The 19,421-nt window shown below is 41.0% G+C and overlaps 1 protein-coding gene across 1 annotated transcript in view; it reads right to left on the reverse strand.

Moving 5' to 3' along the window:
* Positions 1 to 19,421, reverse strand: part of LOC113170045 (F-actin-uncapping protein LRRC16A) — a 46,295-nt gene that overhangs the window by 5,258 nt on the left and 21,616 nt on the right. Inside the window, exons 8-33 of the mRNA XM_026371920.1 lie at positions 19,039 to 19,112; positions 18,755 to 18,830; positions 15,538 to 15,626; positions 15,295 to 15,389; positions 14,581 to 14,667; positions 13,083 to 13,186; positions 12,524 to 12,601; positions 11,939 to 12,015; positions 10,916 to 11,020; positions 10,502 to 10,571; positions 9,191 to 9,272; positions 8,958 to 9,057; positions 8,650 to 8,704; positions 6,955 to 7,127; positions 6,813 to 6,881; positions 5,924 to 6,017; positions 5,682 to 5,780; positions 5,320 to 5,448; positions 5,028 to 5,159; positions 4,596 to 4,771; positions 4,374 to 4,461; positions 3,978 to 4,118; positions 2,623 to 2,689; positions 832 to 1,046; positions 507 to 616; positions 72 to 317 (exon numbers count right to left, since the gene is read on the reverse strand). Of these exons, the coding sequence (XP_026227705.1) occupies positions 72 to 317; positions 507 to 616; positions 832 to 1,046; positions 2,623 to 2,689; positions 3,978 to 4,118; positions 4,374 to 4,461; positions 4,596 to 4,771; positions 5,028 to 5,159; positions 5,320 to 5,448; positions 5,682 to 5,780; positions 5,924 to 6,017; positions 6,813 to 6,881; positions 6,955 to 7,127; positions 8,650 to 8,704; positions 8,958 to 9,057; positions 9,191 to 9,272; positions 10,502 to 10,571; positions 10,916 to 11,020; positions 11,939 to 12,015; positions 12,524 to 12,601; positions 13,083 to 13,186; positions 14,581 to 14,667; positions 15,295 to 15,389; positions 15,538 to 15,626; positions 18,755 to 18,830; positions 19,039 to 19,112 (2,831 nt within the window). The remainder of the gene's footprint in view (positions 1 to 71; positions 318 to 506; positions 617 to 831; positions 1,047 to 2,622; positions 2,690 to 3,977; positions 4,119 to 4,373; positions 4,462 to 4,595; positions 4,772 to 5,027; positions 5,160 to 5,319; positions 5,449 to 5,681; positions 5,781 to 5,923; positions 6,018 to 6,812; positions 6,882 to 6,954; positions 7,128 to 8,649; positions 8,705 to 8,957; positions 9,058 to 9,190; positions 9,273 to 10,501; positions 10,572 to 10,915; positions 11,021 to 11,938; positions 12,016 to 12,523; positions 12,602 to 13,082; positions 13,187 to 14,580; positions 14,668 to 15,294; positions 15,390 to 15,537; positions 15,627 to 18,754; positions 18,831 to 19,038; positions 19,113 to 19,421) is intronic.

A 19,421-nucleotide genomic window follows, 5' to 3' on the forward strand; every position in this document is an offset into this window, starting at 1 on the left:
AATGCAGCAGACTGGTACATGGAGACTGACTTGACTAATGGATAAACAATTATTCTGTTTCATGTCTATACCGGGATTTTGGCTCGAGTGCAGGGCTCTTTACTGCCACCTTTGGTGAGGAGGGCTCCTCAGGGATGGTTGAAGCTGGCGCTGAGACTACAGGGGCAGAGGATGTACTGGAAGATAGAGGGGTCACCTGGTTCTTCTCTGATTTGTCAGATTTATCGGATTTGGAGGAGCGTTTGATGAGGTTGAGGAATCCTCCTTTACTCTTCTTCTTCTCTCCATCCTGAGATTCTGAACTCTTCAGGGAACGTCTGAGATGATGACAGTAGGACAAAGGAATTTAAACATCCAATGTATATATGCATATGTATATAAACATAAGAGGTGGGCACAATAACTTATTAATGGTCTAAATAACTCTTTAATACTTTTTTCTGTAAAGAACAGAATAAATGCAGAACAGTCCTTAATGAGAAAAACAAATGTAGCACAATCCTCACTTGGAATCCATTTTGGTGACTTTTTTAGAGAAAAACTCATCTACACCCTCATCCACCCTTCCCATGAGGCCATTCTGTTCCCCATCCTGAGGTGGAGTATTGTTGATTTGCTGAAAGAAATAAAAAAGAAACAGTTTGACCATTTGACATAAATCTACAAATACTGATAAATCTTCCATGAGTGAAATTGTAGTGTACCGTCATCTCAATTTTCAGACCTTGAGTAGAGACCAAATCAATTCCTGAATGAATGCAATTCATTTGTTCAATGCCATAGAACTTGAAATTATTTTTTAAACTTGCTTTGCCACTCAGCTTTACTCACAGGAACTTTGCTGGAATGTGTTTTTTTGTTTCTTCTGGGTCGTAGTTTGGTGAAGTGCTGCAACTTTTTCTCCTCTTCAGATGGCAGCTCCACAATTGCTCCTCGTTGCTCCAGTTTGGGCAGGACCTGAGATGGTGTTGTTGGAGTTTGAGATGTAGTGTCCTCCACATGGATAGGCACATCCTCCAGGGCCTTATCGAGGTCAAACTCCATTTCTGTAGATTTGTATGTTAAATTTGTGTTAAATATTCAACTGTACTGTCATCTAAAAATGAGCATGTATGAATGTCAAAGTCCTTGAATTAAAGCAGGAAGTCCTGACTTTGCTCACATTTTGAGTCTTTCATTTCAAATTCAATGTGGTGGTGTACAGAGGCCAAACAAATGAACCAACAAAAAAACCTCTTTGCAAAACATAATTCCATTATTTTTGGACCCAACTATATACAACATTTTTATTTACAGTTAAACTGCATCAATATTAAGGACTTTTTTTGAAAGACCAAATATACACTGCATCAATAGTTTTCACAGTGCTCAACTTTTTTCACATTTTCTTATCTTACAGACATATTTCAAAATGGATTAAATTTATTATTTTCCTCAAAATTCCAAAAAAATCAGCCCATAATGTCAAACTGATTTTTGTACATAAGTAAGTATTCACAGCCACGGCCGTTAAAACTACATTTAGCACCAATTACAGCCTCAAGTCTTTTTGAGTATGATGCTACAAGTTCGGCACCTCTTCTTTGCAGTACCTCTCAATCTCCATCAGGTTGGATGGTGATCATCGGTGCACATGTCATTCAGATCATTTCACAGATGTTCAATCAGGGTCAAGTCTGGGCTCTTCCTGGTCCACCTAAGAACATTCACGGAGTTGTCCTGTAGCCACTCCTTTGTTATCTTGGCTATGTGCTTAGTGTCATCGTCCCGTTGAAAGATGCACCGTCGCCCCAGTCTGAGGTCCAGAGCGCCCTGGGACAGGTTTTCATCAAGGATGTCTCTGCACATTCCTGCATTCATCTTTCCTTCAATTCTGACTAGTCTCCCAGAGCATGATGCTGCCACCACCATGCTTCACTATAGGGATGGTATTGGCAGGTGCTGAGTTGTATGACCTACACACTGGATTGCTTGGCAGGATTGCTCAGTTTGGCCAGGCAGCCCCCTCTAGGAAGAGTCCTGGTGGTTCTAAACTTCTTCCATTTACGGATGATGGAGGCTCATTATGATCTTTAATACTGCAGAAATGTTTCTGTACCCTTCCACAGATCTGTACCTCGATACAATCCTGTCTCGCAGATCTACAGTTAATTCCTTGGACTACATGGTTTGGTTTCTGCTCTGACCTGCACTGTTAACTGTGAGACCTTATATAGACAGGTGTACGTCTTTTCAAATCATGTCCAATCAACTGAATTTCCAACAGGTAGAATCCAAATACATTGTGGAAACAGGATGTACCAGAGCTCAATTTTGAGTGTCATGGCACAGGCTGTGAATACTTATGTACATGTGATTTTTTTTTGTATTTTTAATGAAATTGCAAAAAAAAAAAAAAAAAAAAAAAAAAAAATCACTTTGACATTAAGGGGGATATTTTTGGGTGGAATTTGAGGAAAATAATGAATTTAATCTATTTTGGTATAAGGCCGTAACATAACAAAATATGGAAAAAGTTAGGTGCTGTGTAAACTTTCTGGTAGTAGTATTGAATGATTAAAAACAGCCACCTTAGTGTGTGTGCACACAATTTTTAACAGTATGAAGCAGCAGATTGCTTACCAAAGGCACGGGAAACTGGTCGAAGCATTCTGCTGTGGATGCTTTTCCTTTTGGATTTAGGAGTCATCTGCAGAAATAAAGAGATCATCAGGTTGTTAGGTAACTGTAAACAAATGATTGATACTGGCATTTCTGTAAGTGATTAGTGGATAACCTGATTATCAAGGTAAATGAGTGCATACAGTATACAAGAGGAAAAGTTGGAAACAAAAGAACAAGTACAGTTCAAAGTCTGAATGTTTTTGTAAATTACACAGTTTTTGGTTGAATATGGGGGAAAAAAACATCCATGTTGACTTTGTCATAGTGGGTTATTGAGTGTAAACTGATGGTCAAGATGGAAAACTATATAATTATACAAGTGGGCAAAAGTGAAGGGGTCTGAATACTTTCTAAAGCCACTGGAGGTGAGATGATGCTGATTTGCCTTCATTAATTACGGTAAATTGCTACATAGGAACACCCTAAACACAGCAGCACCCTTACACATCTTGTGTTTTGCTGCATATTATATATTGCACAGAGTGGTGGTCCACTTTACAAGGTGATGATGACAAACAGTGCAGTGTGGCTAAATGCATTAGGAAAAAATCAATTATAAGAATTCAACAGTGTGAAGAATTTGGAGAGTGAGTGAAGACGTGATACGTTTATCCTGCTGTACTGTATACTGTACTGTAACTGAACAAATACAGGAAGTCCTCTGTGCTATAGAAAAGCAATAGCACAGAGGACACTACAGCAGGTGAAGACGCAGAAAGGGGAAAATAGAGGAAGGGGGGGGGAGAAAGTAGATAGAAAGGAAAGTATAGAGGGACAGTTCAGAGTTACTTACACTGGTGCAGCACAGAGTCTCCATGGAGCAAAAGTAGTCAAAGAAAAGGGGAACAGAGGAAAAGATTGAAGAGAGAGAAAGACAACACAGAGTAAGGCTGAAGACCAAAAGGGAAAAGGCGGCCAACACAGCTACAGACTGTAATAGGCAGCCTTGTAACAGGAGAAAGTAGAGGTTGACTGAACAAAGGGATCAGGAGATGAAAAGAGGGAACAGCAGGTGTATTTAAGCAAGAGACCAAACAAATAGACAGAAATACAACATGCAGCCTGCCACTGGCTGCAACCTGCCTTTACAGCTGTTGAATTGCTTTCTTTTGTGCTTGAATTTAGAGTTGTTGAGGTTTATTTTTTTCCTAAAGGGGCAAATTTTAAGACAGGTGCAAGGGCTTCTATATAATAATGTAATTTTTTTAAATGTAATTTGGTTTTTAACTTTGTGGCAACACAAACTGAACATGTTGACTAGTTAAGATATATAATAGAGCAAAAAATCCCAGACAGTTAAAACTCAAACCTACCATGCATGTCTCCAGATCATCGAGCCTCTCAGCCTCCAGTATCTCAGCAGACGCCCGTTTGGGAATCTTCTCCTCTGGGACGTCCAGATCCACAGAGTCCTGCTGCACGAGAGGGCGACCTCGACATACCAGATGGTGAGCCTGAAAGAGGATGAGAGAGAAGTGAGGTGAGGTGAACAGAGAGAAAATGATGGACAATGACATAAACAGAAGACAACATAATCCTGAATCAACATTGTGATTTGCCGCTTTGTCATCTGACTGTTGGTAAAACTTTATATAAGCATTTGCTAATTGCTATGTTTAAACAGCTAATATGAACTGTTTTTAAAATTCCTAGAAATTAACTGACTGAATTGGTGCAAGTACGTTGTTGAGAGAGCAATTGAAACCTACCAGTGTGTGTTGTGAAGTGGAAAGAGCCTCCAAAATCTCATCAACTATGCGATCAGACAGGAAGGATGCCAGACTCAGCTTCACCTCACTGACGGAGAGAAAAAGACAATGACGGTCAGTGGGTAATAAAAAGATTGTGATAGGTGGAGAAAGATGAGACTGAAGACAGAGATCCCAGTGGTTTCAGGAAATCTCACATTCAGCATCTGCGTACAAACACACCTGATTTTGTTGATAATATCCACCCCAGACTGCTCCAGGAGGGTTTTAGTGACAAAGCTCTTGGGTACGACCATTTTGGCTGAGCTTGCCTTCATCAGCTCTGTACGCAGATTACTTCTCTTCAACACATGGGGACACAGAGACTCTGCCGTATCCACCATAGACACCAACAGAGTCTGAAAGGAGAGAAAGGGCACAAGTGAGTGCTAAACTGCAAAAGGTAGTTCTATGAAAGGTTGAGAAATCTGGATACTATTATTATTATTATTATTACTATTATACACTTACACTACTATATTGTGAGTTTGTAAATTGATTTTGCCTCGGCTTCTTCTCCAAACATTTTCTCCACACTGGCAGTCACAACTCTAAGCCCTTCAAGTATTAGATGATAGACCTTTGGCTGACTTTTAGTGCAAGTCAAAACCTTACCTGTAGTTGTTGGTCCATGACATTAGTGACCTCCCCAGCCATAGACTCCAGTTTCTCCTGGATTGGTCCCACTGACGAGCTGTTTACCTCCTCTCTGGAAGCTGATCCAAGGTGGTAGAGGTTAGGGAGCAGCTGGGCAGACACACAGAACAAGGAAACAATTATAGTCAATATACTGTACAGAGCATGTTCCTGTAGTAGTAAAACCACATCTACCATAAATACAGTATGTAAGCATACTAATGTCCAATCGATTTTATATGCACAGGTCCCATCTGTGGTGTCTCCTCACCGTTTTAGAGTTCCTAGCGTCTTTGATGAGGTTCTCTGCTGATCTGACATCCTCCAAGATGGCATCTGTCTCAGAGTTTCTCAGAGAGTTCAGGTGGTCCTGCACCTTCACACAAATCCTGTCAATCATCTGCAAGACAAAAAAAAAAAAAGGAGGACATAAGTTGTCTTCAAGTACAATAAAGTTTTAGTGACTTTCCTAACTCAAATTGCTATTAGACCTATAACATAAAAAACAGCTTGTAAATCAAGACGATATATGCTTTAGAGCAAATATTCGAGTTTATTCAAACCATGTCACACAGTGTGGCTTGCAGAAGGCTGAAATCTCAGTGTGTAAACACCTTTATTTTGTGTACACACCTGCTGCGTAGTTGTGGTCACGATGCCCTGCTGAAGTCGATAGGCCTGCTCCTGTAGATATTTTCTGGTTTCATGGTTCCTGTACAGATAATTCTCAATCTTGGGGGAGGGAAGTGCAAAGACACTGTTATCACAAGAATAGTGGTGAGAGTATTGATTCAGCTGTAGAGTGATACGGCACAGTATATGTCCTACACTACAAATTGTTATAGTCATGCAGAGACTAGAGGAAATGAATGTACCTTTAGCAAAGCATCCTCTGTTTTCTCTGGGCTTGCCTTCAGAGCCTGGGAGGCATCAATGATGGGGATGGGCATGAAACGAATGGTGAAGTTCCTAATGGACACACAGCCAGAGGACGTTATCCTTCTCATGTTTTTTTCAAGGACCACTTGATAGATACAGCTGCTCTCAAACTGGTCTACTACAGATCTATTGCAGGATAGCGGTCTCGAAAAAGGTCAACACACGGTGTTAATAGTACTGTGATGGAGGAGATGCACATGGCAACATGGTGCAAACACTGATACAGATTAGCCTTTAATAATGTTTTAAGATGAAAACAAACATTACAAGCATCATGAAAGATTTTCTGACAAAAAGAACAGGAGACAAGAGAAAACTGAAGAAGAAGAAGAGAGGTGCATGTGCAGATGTGTTCCAGCTGCAAATTTAGTTAGAGGCAACCATGTCATGTTACACTCGCACACAGATGATTGAACACTGAAATCCACAAAGGATTCAGTAGATAAAAATCTGATTTATTCTGTCTCCACTGATGCTATTATTTTTAATCTGTTCTGCTCTCCCTTCTTTTCCTCTTCCTCAGCATCTTTTCTCTTGCCGTTGTCTCTTTGTTGTTCTATGCCCTATGTTCGCCACTTTCCTTCCTTCCTCTCTCCTCTTCCTGTCTGATCACACCTCAAGCTTTCCGCCTGCTCAGCACACAGACAGAGCACATTTGGGCTGAGACACCTGCTACACATCGATTCTTTTAGCATGTTACGCACATAAGCAAATACCTAAATGAGGATGTATCTATATTATATTTACAATTTAATAACAGTGAACTGAAATACACAGACAATCACTAACATACACACATACAAACGTGGGGACAGTGATACATACTTCTCCAGAGCGGCTGCTACATCCTGAAGACCCTGAGGACTGGTGTTGTTCTTATCCCAGATCACAGTTCTGCACACATAAAAACAATTGTGAGTTGTGTCATGTTTCCTCCCAAAAAATCTCAGTATCTCTGTATACTCACCTAAGTTTGGAGTTGATTTGTAGTGCCTTGGCCAGCATCTTGGCTCCCATGTCCCCCATTGCGTTCCCGCTGATGTCTAGTCTGGTGAGCGAGGAGTTACTGCCGAGAGCATTTAGAACAATGCTCAGATCACTTTTAAGTCTGGAGTCTGCTAGAGACAGCGAGGTGAGGGGCTGGAGAGGGAAGGATTCAGGGATGGAGCAGGAAAAAAATGTGTTTAAGTGAGAAAGCGTGGAATACACATTATCATCTGCTGTGTCCGTCTGTGACAATATTATAGGACAGCAGGACGGTCTTTGAGTCTGTTTGTTTGCCACCTGCAGGCTATTCAACAGAGTCAGAATTGATGAGCTGCCCTCAAGCTGTTCGAGTTCATTCACCAGCAGACATTCAAAAGAGGCTTTCTTGGCACTTGTTGTATGGGACTGCCAAGTTTAACACCAGCTATTGTTATTTATGTCACTGACAGCATTAATATTTGTTTAAGCTTTTCCTGTCAAATGTCTTCACTGTCACTGGGTGTTTGGTCTGGTGGGGGGGGGCTTCTATGTCTTTGGCTTAATGCTGTCTTTGTTTCTTTAACTCACTCTATGATCTCTGGCACGTCCACAGAGCAGCTGATTATGTCTGTCATGGCTCACATCCATTACACCATTACAAAATTTCTGAAAACTTTTTTTTTTTTTTTAAATCGATGCTGTAAAGTTTTTCGTTTCGAGTTTATCGTCTCACCAATAAGACACATTATACAGTTTATCTGTGGTCTAACTGCCTGGACTCATGCCTGGATAGATAAATACAACAGGCTAAATATGCTGCCAGCAGCAGTGTCCCACTCTCTTTATGCAAGTATGTGTGTATCCATCAGGTTACACATGCCAAAAAGGAAATGTACCTCTGAGAACAAAATCATTTGTACAGATCTTCACTTATCTGTACACCTTATGGATAGTATCACGATTCCCCCAGTCTGCACTCAGGTTCCACCAGCCATTTTGAGATCAGCTATCCTTTGTATGTTACTAACTTATTTTCTTCCACCTTTTTTTTCCCAACCTAATCTTTCACTTCCTATTTGACCTATCACTTTTAACCTTTCCCCCCCATCTCTTTTTCAGTACCCAGCCATCGATCATTTCTCCCTCATTTTTTGTATTCCACCTGCACAGCCAGATAAACAGCTCATACACATAACACACACACACACACACACACACACACACACACACTTATACTATAAAGTACCAAGAGACCAATCCAGCACAGAGCAGCGCTCAATATAACAATCAATCTAGCACATCCATGGCTGTGGGAGACAGAGCAGGGCAGGCACTGGGGCAAAATTAGTTACACGTCCCATGATGCAGAGCGAGATAAAATGAGTGAGATGGATTAAGGGACAGGAAAGGAGAGAGATCACTAGAAGCTGGGGGTGATCACTTTGTTTCACTCACTGCAGGTTGTCTGAAAGGTTACTGAAGAAAAAGAAAATCTTACACAGCATATTAATGTCTATATAATATCCAACTATTTCAAAACAGTTTGAGCTGGTGCATATTCTGTGATTAACCTCAGATAGTTGGTTGCTTGCTGATAAAGCATTTGAACCAGAGGCATCTGTCTGAAAGACATTCTAGGTCATTATTTAGCTACCGTCCCTTCAAAGCCAGACAGAAAATTCAATTCATAACTTACCGACTCTTCTTCCTGAATCATATGGACCAGGCTATCCAACACTGGAGCAAGGTTTCTTAATCAGGTAGAAGAAAGGAAGACAAACAGATCATTAAGAAAAAATACATACAATAAATGAGGAAAATGATAAAACTGCACTGCACGGCCTTTTAAACCTGATAATAATAATGAATCTGATGAGCAGGTTTGGGGCCCTCCTGAAAAAGAAGTTCCTCTAAAGAGAAATGAAAACTATTCTCTACTCTTTCTGGCCCACGTGGTATACGTATGTCCGCTGTGCGTCTCGTCTTGTGGCTCTGTATTCTTACTTGGACTTGATGTTGTTGAAGTTCTTGCCCAGAGACAGATGTCTGATGGAGCGGTTCTTGGCTAGCCAAACCAGCAGAGTAGACAGGTCTGAGTCCAGGCCTGAGGGAAGAGGATTAGAGGTTTGAATAAATTATGAATTAAGACTGAGCGATCTCCAGTCTACTACACAGGTTGTAGCTGGACCAGTAGTTTGGCTCAGGTTTGAAAAGTCTGCTAAATGATGTCAGCTCACCATTGTCAGAGATGTCGAGGCTGGAGATATTGGGGATCTCAGCAATACAACCTTCGAGGATCTGAGAGCCTCCAGAGCGGAGCTGTAACACAGGGGAGCAAACTGTAAACACACAACTGCACGGAAATACACATGATGTTTGTTAATGCACAATACAAATAACTGATCCTGTGCTCCGGTAAAGATAACCAAGCAGGAGGCAGCTGAAAGACTAAAAGATACAAAAGATTCTAGCACACTGTGGTTTATAAATTATTAACTTATGGCGTAATGGAAAATTACAAATGATTTAAAATCACAGTGATCATTCTGCTGGATGCTGCTTTGCTATTTTAATCTTTTCACTTCTCATTAAACGTTGCTTGGACAAAGACGCCGAGGACATTAGGATTTGAAAATAAAGCACCTGCCAAAACAGACATGCAAATAAAAATGAGATGTTAATTACGAGCGAGCACATTGGTACTTACACAATGGCCAAGCTTACCGAGGCATTAGGAGGAGAGAACAGCATGTCAGAGCCAAGGCAACAATTACAACGCACAGATGCTTAATGATCATACTTCTGCAAGCGCACACATCCCAGTGACACACAGTTCTTATTTTGCACGCTGTCAGCCCACTCAAAGCACAGCTCTGCGTTGCCTCCACCAAACAGTTCATTAAGGCTTCATGAAATAACAGAACGCATCATTTCCCCACCACGGCTTTAGCTTGGGAAGATTTCTATAGGAATCTGGAATTGGATTTCCTGTGTAATTTGTATTCATGCGTTATCTTTAGAAATCCCATTGAATCTGCAGCAAGCTGTCTTTATCTGTACGCGCACGGGAGGAGACGTGGGTGTGAGGGTGAGAGTTGTGATGAAACAATTAGAGAGGGCAACTGACCCCCCCACCCCATCCCACCCCCTTGCTACATCTCTCCCCCTCCGCCCACGCCTGCTTTCTGCCAAGTATTCCATTATACAGTCTCTTAAGAGTGTCGCTGGCCTGTGAAAGGGTTTGGAGTGGATCCTAAAAAGCAGACTGCACTGGATGAGTATTACATTCAATATATTAAAAGCCACACTCACCAAACTTTATCTGACAAGGGTACTTTAACAAATGCTACCAATACCAGACATAGCAAGGATAGAGCAGCAAAGAAAAAAAACTGTTGTGACGACTGTGTTTGGAAGAGATTGAATTATCTCTAATTAACATTAGTGTAACAATAATAATAACTATAATAAATAATAGAAGATTGACTAAACTGTACCTAACCAGACAGATACATGTGTGAAAACAGATATCTTAATTTTAAACTTACTTCACAGCAGCTGAGGTCTAGAGACACATCCTTCAGAGCTGGGTTACTGGCCAGGCCGAGCAGGAGCGCTCTAAAACGTTTTCACATGTAATAATACAATCAATACAATTTCAGTAATAATTCTGAGTTTTCAATCCATGTCAACTGTGCTTCGTTTTTGTGAACCAGGTTTTCCTGCCTCGGTAATATGTTGCTTGTGCAATTCGACTTTGTGACCATATACTTTTTTTCCCACTGTCAATATCATGAAAGTCAAAATACAATGAAAACAAAAATATATGAAACAGCTTTAAACAAATATATGAGTATAAACTAGAAGATAAGGAACAAGGATAAAGTGTAAAGTCACTGAGATTGTAGGACAGGTGGAGTTGTTCCTCTGACTCATTAAACATGAATGAGTAGTTTTCTCACTTGAGGGCTTCTGGTGGCAGCTTGGTTCCCGACACGTTGATGGAGCTGAGAGACTCGGCGCTGCTGAAAAAGTGCTTGAAAGATGGAGTCACGTCTTTGCCTTTCCTACAGTAAGTAAATAAAATAACGTCAGAAAGATACAGCAATGATATCCGACATGTCATAAGCTTTTTGACCGGGCGCTTTAAAATGCCAGGGGTGTAGCTCCCTGAAGCTGATCTGAGATTCAGGCCGACATGAAGATTTTAGTACTCTTGCCATGTCCCAAAAGCCTGTGACCCATTTTATCCACAGGTTGAGAAACCAACGCCACAAAACAAAGGATAAAGGTGGGTTGAAAAAGGCAGAATTAAAGCACTGGATATACAGGAAGCCTGTCTCCCACCTCAGCCATTTGCTCACCTCCTGCACAATCCCCCACCCCCCCATCCCATCTCCCCTATTCCCTTGATGAAGTCCTCAACTCCCAAGAGACAAACTGGAAAGAGAGATAATAATGGGAAGAAAACTCCACCCCTCACCCATCTGTTACACACAAGATCATCACGCTTGCGCGGACACAGAAACACACACAAACACACACGTACTCAAAGCCAAACACAACATAAAACGCGCGCATCTACGCACACATTTGTACCCACACACACTTCATCCTGTACTTCTGTAATGACTCCTGATCACCAGCAGATGTCACACACACAGATACAGACTGAATCTAAAGGGAACTACTGACTCAGTAAAAGGAGATGTTGTGAGACATAACATCACACACACACACACACACACACACACACACACACACACACACACACACACACACACACACACAACTACATTACTACATGAAGAGCATCCTGAACACTGAGTTCAACCAGTTCTTACTGTTAACCGTTTCTCCTCCTCTTCTTCTGTTGTTTTGTTGAAATACGTGACTATTATTTTTATTGTTAATCTAATATTGAGTCTTTATTCGCAGCATGACCACGGCCTTCAGAGATATTTGGGGAGATCTTAGGGTCTTACCTGTGAGGCAAGATGCTCTTTGACACATTGAGAACAGAGAGATGTTGGACCGAGCCTCGCAGCAGAGCGGAGCAAACCTGGAACAGACACACATACGTCACCATAAAGTCCCAGCTACTCGTTGATTTGTTGCTTTTTATATTACACTTTGAAACGTTGTTGTTTATTCTTTGCAGCTTCTAGTTCTGCTCTGGCTTTAGATATTTATGTTTGCCTGTGCGTAAAAGAGACAGAATATGATGTAGGAGCTAATCAATATGTTCAGCGACAGCTTGGCAGTTGGCAACATGTCAGCCTAATCAATAAGCTGTATTTGGCTCCCAGACCCACATCAATATATTAAATGCACTATTCAAAGTGCTACACAAGCAGTGGACAACAACACAGATTGAGTGGTTGTATAATGGAGGGATTACATCGGGAAGCACTTCATCTTGTAATGCTGCGAAATAAGGAACACCTCTAATTGTATGTTGTTTGGTTAAAGAAAGTAATTCTCAGATTGTGTAGAGTCTGTTCTGTAAATTAAAAGATACTGAGTAGTGAGATAGGATATTATATTAGTACAGCACCCCCACAACTCACCTGGTCCAAAGAGCAGTCAGCGTTTGAGAGGTCGAGGGTTGTCAGGCGGTTGGGTTGACTAAGGAAGTTGTAGAAATGCTTCAAACAAAGTATAAAACAGAAGATGATAAGGCATTGTCGGTGGAAAGAGATTTGTTCATTATTCTGCAGACATGTTCATAATCTGATAATTTCTATTTTTCTGACTTACTCATCTAGCAATTTAGACGCCTACAGACTGTATAGACTGTATTTATAAACTTCAATTCAATTTTTCTCTTTTATGTTTATTTATTCAGCTAGAGTCCTCACCCCTGATCTTTCACAAATTTCATGTCACCATGCTGCATCTGTCCAATCAGTTGTTAGATGTTAATAAACTATTGTACCCTACATGTCCGTATCTTTGCTCTGACCAGATGTCGAACCTCCAAGCATCAATACTCTACTAAAGAGTGACTTGCCAACTGATTTATAACGGTCTGAAAAAGCTACTTGACCGCAGCACTAAACTGTTTGAATCAATTAAGTGTTACTGATACGAGCTCTGCGATGGAAGAGAAACTGTGTGCGTTTGCACCTGCATGTCGTCTCCTCGGAGGATATTCCCTGAGAGGTCCAGATGGACGAGGCTGCTGGGGATGGACGGGTTGGCACTCAGTGACTGGCAAAGGCTGTTCACCCCTGCAACACACACACACACACACACACACACACACACACACACACACACACACACACACACACACACACACACACACACACACACACACACACACACACACACAAGCACACTCTGTGTCAGCATTATCACAACCCTCAAATCTCCACTTGAAGTTTTGACAGCATACTGAAGGAAATAGCAGAGGAAATGAGAAGTGGGAGAAGACAGGAGAGAACATGACCAGAATGTAGAGTGAATGCATGGAAAGTGAAAATGGCGAGGTCACGGTACCTTCTCGTAGTTTTGTAAATATAATTCTACATTTGTGGCACCGTCAAACTGATAATTTTCACCTCACAACAATCCTTTAACTTCACAAAAAGCTGCAATGAATCAATGAATGAAACAATGTCTTTTTGTCTGCAGGAAGGCTGCACCACTGACCTGTCCATCACACAAATGACACACTGAACACATCCTGACTCTGACTGCCAGTAAGTCAAAGCACGACTGTCATGTGTCTGATATGACAAATCCACAAAGTTGAAGACAGATGAAAAAGAACGTGATAAAGGAGAAAAATAAATAAATAAATAAATAGATCAGGTGATCTGTTAAATTACTGTACAAGCTATATCAACTAAATCCATAAAACAAAGCTCTCAATCCTTCACTTGAGCTCTGGGTATTGAGAGCTTTTGGGGTTTGGATTGTGGACTGGGCCTTTATCTGGATGATCAGGGCTCAGTTTAAGCAGCACAGTCATCTCACTAACCCTACAACATGGTATATGATACCTCTTTATTGATTGCCTGGGTGAGAGCACAGCATGTTCAAGCTGTGTCCCCGCAGACGGTGTTTTCTCTGGATACGACGAAATTTTACCTGCAAGCGGTTGTTCACTAGATAAACATTTAATATATAATTATGACAAGAATAATTACAAATCAAATTCTCAAGGGTTTTTTTAAAAATGATTTTGCTCAGAAGAGCAAAACATCCATAATCAGCCTTTTCACAGCATTTCATTAAAGGTCATTACAGTAACATTTCACATCGTGCCAAAAATGTTACGGCCCTGGTGACTGAGGGAAAGTGGTTTGTAGAGCAGCATTTATGCAAATGAAAATAAGATTTGTAATAAAATCAGTGGGGAGCTAAATCTTCAAGACTTCACACAGCAGTGTTATCCCATCATTAATACAAAATCTGGGTGAGAAATGAATGCAACCCTGGATAGAAATAAATGTGATGACATTGCATAACGCTATTAAATGATGCCACTGAGAGTGTGTGTGCTGCAATCATAGCGTATGACTTTTCTTTGGCCGGTCAGTGTAATTGCAAATGTTTCCGTTTATCATAGACCTATTATAGCAACTGTTTACGTATAACGTTGGAAGATAGCACGAACCTTTGGGTGATAATGAGGTTTTGGAGAAGTTTAAATGCTTGAGCCCCATATTAAGTTTGGCAAACTGAGCACCTAGAGAGGAGATTCCTGCAGCAAGAGAGAGAAAACAAACTAAGCAAACAGCACACAGTATATTCAACATTAATAAACCCTGCTACAATTATAAAAACAGTACTATAAGCAGCTCAGAGGTAAACAGGTGTGGCTGTAACTGGGAAAAGAGTCTTATTTCCCTTAATCAAAAATCTGTAGTAATTAATGACCATAACTAGTAAACTGGAAAAAAATAAAAATACTATTAAGACTAGTGTATAAATCCTGATCAATGCAAACATGCAAATCTGGAATATAGCATTGTTTTGTTTTTTTTTGTTTTTTTACTAAAAGGACATTCAACAAACAATGAATAATTGGTGAAGCCCAGTAATATGTTGTGTGTTTACATGAATATTGAATATTTGGTGGAATTCATCCTTAATTCATGTGTCCTAGATAGACTGAGATTACACAAATAATTATACTCAGTCTTCTGTAACGTTAAATATCAATACTTTAACATATGTGAAGCCTGGCTGTTGTCATGTGCAGTATATTGTATTATACACAGTGCAAAATGAAAATACTATTTTACATTTAATATCTGGTAGATGAACTCTGACTCTGAATACTCAGTATTTCACTTTCACACCTGATGTGAAGAAGCAGATATCGTACCTCTGTCCTCCAGTGGGTTGTTGGCAAGATTGATGGTGGTGAGTCCTGAGCTGGGGTTGTGAGCCAGGGCAGCAGCTAGCTTCTGGGCAAAGTCACTGTAGAGTGTAAAAGGGTGCACACATTATGCGTGGATGACCGATGTTTGGATGCCATTTATCAAAATGCTTTGGCTTACCTGCCCATAACAACAAGCAGGGCTGAAAATTAGCATGTTTACTCCTTTAACAGTTTATATAACCTTACGTTTTGAGTCCTGCATTGTCCAGAACCAGCTCTTCTAGTCGACTGGATCGAGACACCACCCGAAGTATCTGCTCACACACATCTGCAGACTGTACACACACACACACACACACACACACACACACACACACACACACACACACACACACACACACACACACACGTAGGTTAAAACTTGTGTAATTGATATTATTTACAGGCACGGTAATTTACCAACATGGAAACTTATCACAGCAACACATTCTCTCAATGTACTACAGTTTTGTGTTAGTGTTGATAGTAATATGAAAGCTGAGTACGATGTATTGTAACAATGTCTCACCTACGCGGAGGTGCAGTAGATCTTATCTCACTGATCCATAAAAGCTTTTTAATCAAAGGCATGAAGAACATACTAATTAACTCAGTCAGCTCTGAGGCTTAAAGTGGTATTTTAAAACGAACAGGAGAGCTTGTGCTGAAACATTCAAGGTCATGGGAATAACACAGAACTTTACGTATGGGACGCACGTGATTCCCACAAGTGTTCCTCCTGTACAAAACCACGGTGGAATGTTTTTCATTTCTGCCAATTAAAGCTGTGCTGCAGAACGTGAAAAAGCAGCACACCAGTGAATCCTTTCTCTCCCACTTACAGACCATTTATGCATAACAAGGAGAGGCTGGGGAGACTAGGCAGACTTTGGACACTTAAGAGGGAGAAAGTTGTCTCTCCTCTGTGGTCTGAACACCACAGGAGACGGGGGAGCGAACGCATATATTTAGAACAAATGAAAAATTCAACAGTTGGATGTCCATGCCCTACCTAGATGTTCACTGACCCAGTTCACTGTGTGCTGTGTCATACTCCTATACATAAACACATTCAGTTTAAGCTGCTACACTTGTACAGTGGATCTCTAATTATTTGCACTGATTCAAAACACAAACATTTCCAAACATTTCCAGGACTTCACTGCACTATTGTATTATTGTTATTCTATTCTGCCACAATGGACCGTTTCTCTGAGCCTGCAGCCTCAGTGCGGCCGAAACACTGACGACACTGTTATCTACAGCGAGGGGGTGAGAAAGAGATCAGAAAACGAGAGAGAGAGAGGGATAATGGAGCGAGAGTGACACAACAGGAGGGAGAGATGGAAGAAAGGGGCTGTTGTTCACATGTTTACTGTGAGAAGAGGCATAAGAATAATGGCAAAGCAGTGAACAATGATACACAGGAAAGAAAAACACAGATATGACAGTAGTGGAGGATTAAATAGAGTAAAGGAGATATGAGTGGAGCATTACAAGGAGGCAGGGGGGCACACAAAGAGGCCTGTATTTTCCACGAGAGTCACAACAACAGTGGGAGACACGGTGCACTGGCACTGTTGGCATGTGTGACGCACCGTTTACCACTCATTAAATAACAGCCTTGTCATGCTGTGCAGCTCCGACCCCGCATCCTGCTGAAGTATCACACACTTGCACGCGCGCGCATCCATACTGTGCAGTGATGAGATAATCTAAAGTCCTCTTATCACAGCCGTCCTCTCCTCTTCTTCTCCTCCTTCCTCGTTTCCAGCTCAGCATTGTGATTAGGCCACGAGACAAAAAGCCTGATTGAACTGAGGATGAGCAGCATAATCCCCTCGCAGTGATAGCCGGCTGTGTGTGTGTGTGTGTGTGTGTGTGTGTGTGTGTGTGTGTGTGTGTGTGTGTGTGTGTGTGATATTATCCAGTCCACATCATGCGGATATTCTTTATCTGTTTGTAGAGGTTGTTGTTGAAACTGTAATTTAAGCCTGAGGCTCGTGCTTTTAATGTGTGACGTCTCCTTCGCACTCACTCGTTTTATTTTTCCTTTCTTCTTTGTGATACAGTTATTTTCTTATTATTCCTAATGCAATCATATAGTTCACCAGCACACATGCAGTGGTGCAGGCTGGTTGTCAGCGTTGCCCTCGAGTTGAACTTTTGTCTTTAAAGTTGACAGGAACTGGCTTACAGCTGGTTGTGGAAAGTTCAACTTAGTTTAGTTTCCCAAGCTGGACATGTGAGGTTCCTCTTCTATCTCTATCTCTCTCTCACTCTGGCTTCTTTGTCTCAACCTGGTGACTCTTCCCTGATACTTTTTTGACTCATTTCCTCATTTATCAGGCATCTCTGTCTCAAAGCGGTGTTTCCTATCATCACTCTCTCCCAGTCTCCTAACGTGTTATCATTTCCACTGGCACAGGATCATTCTCTATTATCACCGTCCAAACACACGGGAGGAAAATGGAAAAGAAAAGAGCTACACTAATGTTAAAAACATCCAAACTAGTTCAGCTGCATGAAGCAGTTGCCAGATAAGCACATAAAATCTGCCCCTTTCCAAAACGCACACAACGTAACCAATGTCAAAACACAAGACGTAGTACATGTGGCTAAACATCCCCAGGGATCAGGGGGCGTTAATGCACAATAAAACACTCTGGAAATTTTAAATCTTTCCAAAACTAAAGTCTAAGATTCTTGTAGTACACACTACAAGACCCTAAGATAGATTTTATTGCTGTATGTGTATTTGTAACTAAACATACTCACGGTGAAGGGACAGAAACAGAAATATTCTGTGACAGAGCCATGAGATAACTGGGGGGAAAGCTGCGTGTGGTAATTGGTAAGACTGAGAGAAGCTTTGAGACAGAGAGCTGATAATATATAGCTGTAGGAGGCCAACAGCCTGAGACATGGAGCCCCTTTGTTTCATGAGGATTAAGAGTTTTATCACATGAGAACAGTGGACTGATCCTCGGTCAACAAACAGGAGGGGAGATGGAGAAAGGAGGGAGGACATTAGAGGAGAAGAAAATACCTTTATATCAAGAATATTTGCCTTTCGATGACACGGGGTGCAACAGCTGCAGCGTTTATACAAGCATGTCTCAGGTGATGCCTGTGGTAACCTATTACTGGCATATGGCTACAGACAGACATGCAGCCCAGTCAAAGTCATTATTGATGAAACTAACACTGTAACTAACAGACAAAGCAGAAATCACCACAGCAGATGCACCAGTACAGTACTGGTGCCCTGAGGAACTGAGAAGCAGGAACAAAGAAGAAACTCACAGACAGGGACGAACATATACTAAATAAAATATTTAAGTCTGAGGTCAGACAAAAAATGTCCGTTTAGGTTAAAATGACAGAGACAGTGCAAGAAGTGATAGTGCAAATGGTAACTGACCAGTTTGTAGTCCTTGGTGGAGAGCTTGGTGAACCACTGGTTAAACTCAAGAACTGCTATTATGGCCACCAGATCCCTGAGGATGAGGGAAAATGTCACAGCTGTGATTAAATATTTATTAACTTAGACTACATGGTGACTTCAGCAGTTTTACTTCGCAAAATAAATCACCTCACACCTACAACAGCATTCTTTTGTTTCGTGCCACAAGGCCTTCATTTGAATTTTTACATTACTGCAGTGGGCTTTAGAAGTATTTGTACTGTTCCTGTGTCAACGTGTACCTGTTTTCCAAATGGCTGAAGTCCTGCAGGTTGAGTTCTCTGCTGTCTTGTGTCAAATAGATAGTGTCCACATCCTGGATGAATTAAAAAAGAAAAATGAATGAAGTAATCAAAGCGGATGTTAACAAATGTTTAAAAAAAAAAGGTATCTGCTATTACTGGATAAGTCTCATAGGTAAAAAAAAGGAGAAAAGCACAGAGGAGATGAAATGCAAACAGCAAAGACAGAGTGATTCCACTTTGAACAAAAAGAAGTATGGAGAAGATCTTGAGAAATATGGAGATACAGTATGGGTTCAGGGATATTGTATCTATAATTTACCGAAAGGCTTTATAAAGTCAACAGCACTGAGCCTGGAGCTGTGCAACTGCAACAAAGAATG

Source organism: Anabas testudineus, chromosome 16, assembly GCF_900324465.2.
Source record: "Anabas testudineus chromosome 16, fAnaTes1.2, whole genome shotgun sequence".
Classification (NCBI taxonomy): domain Eukaryota; kingdom Metazoa; phylum Chordata; class Actinopteri; order Anabantiformes; family Anabantidae; genus Anabas; species Anabas testudineus.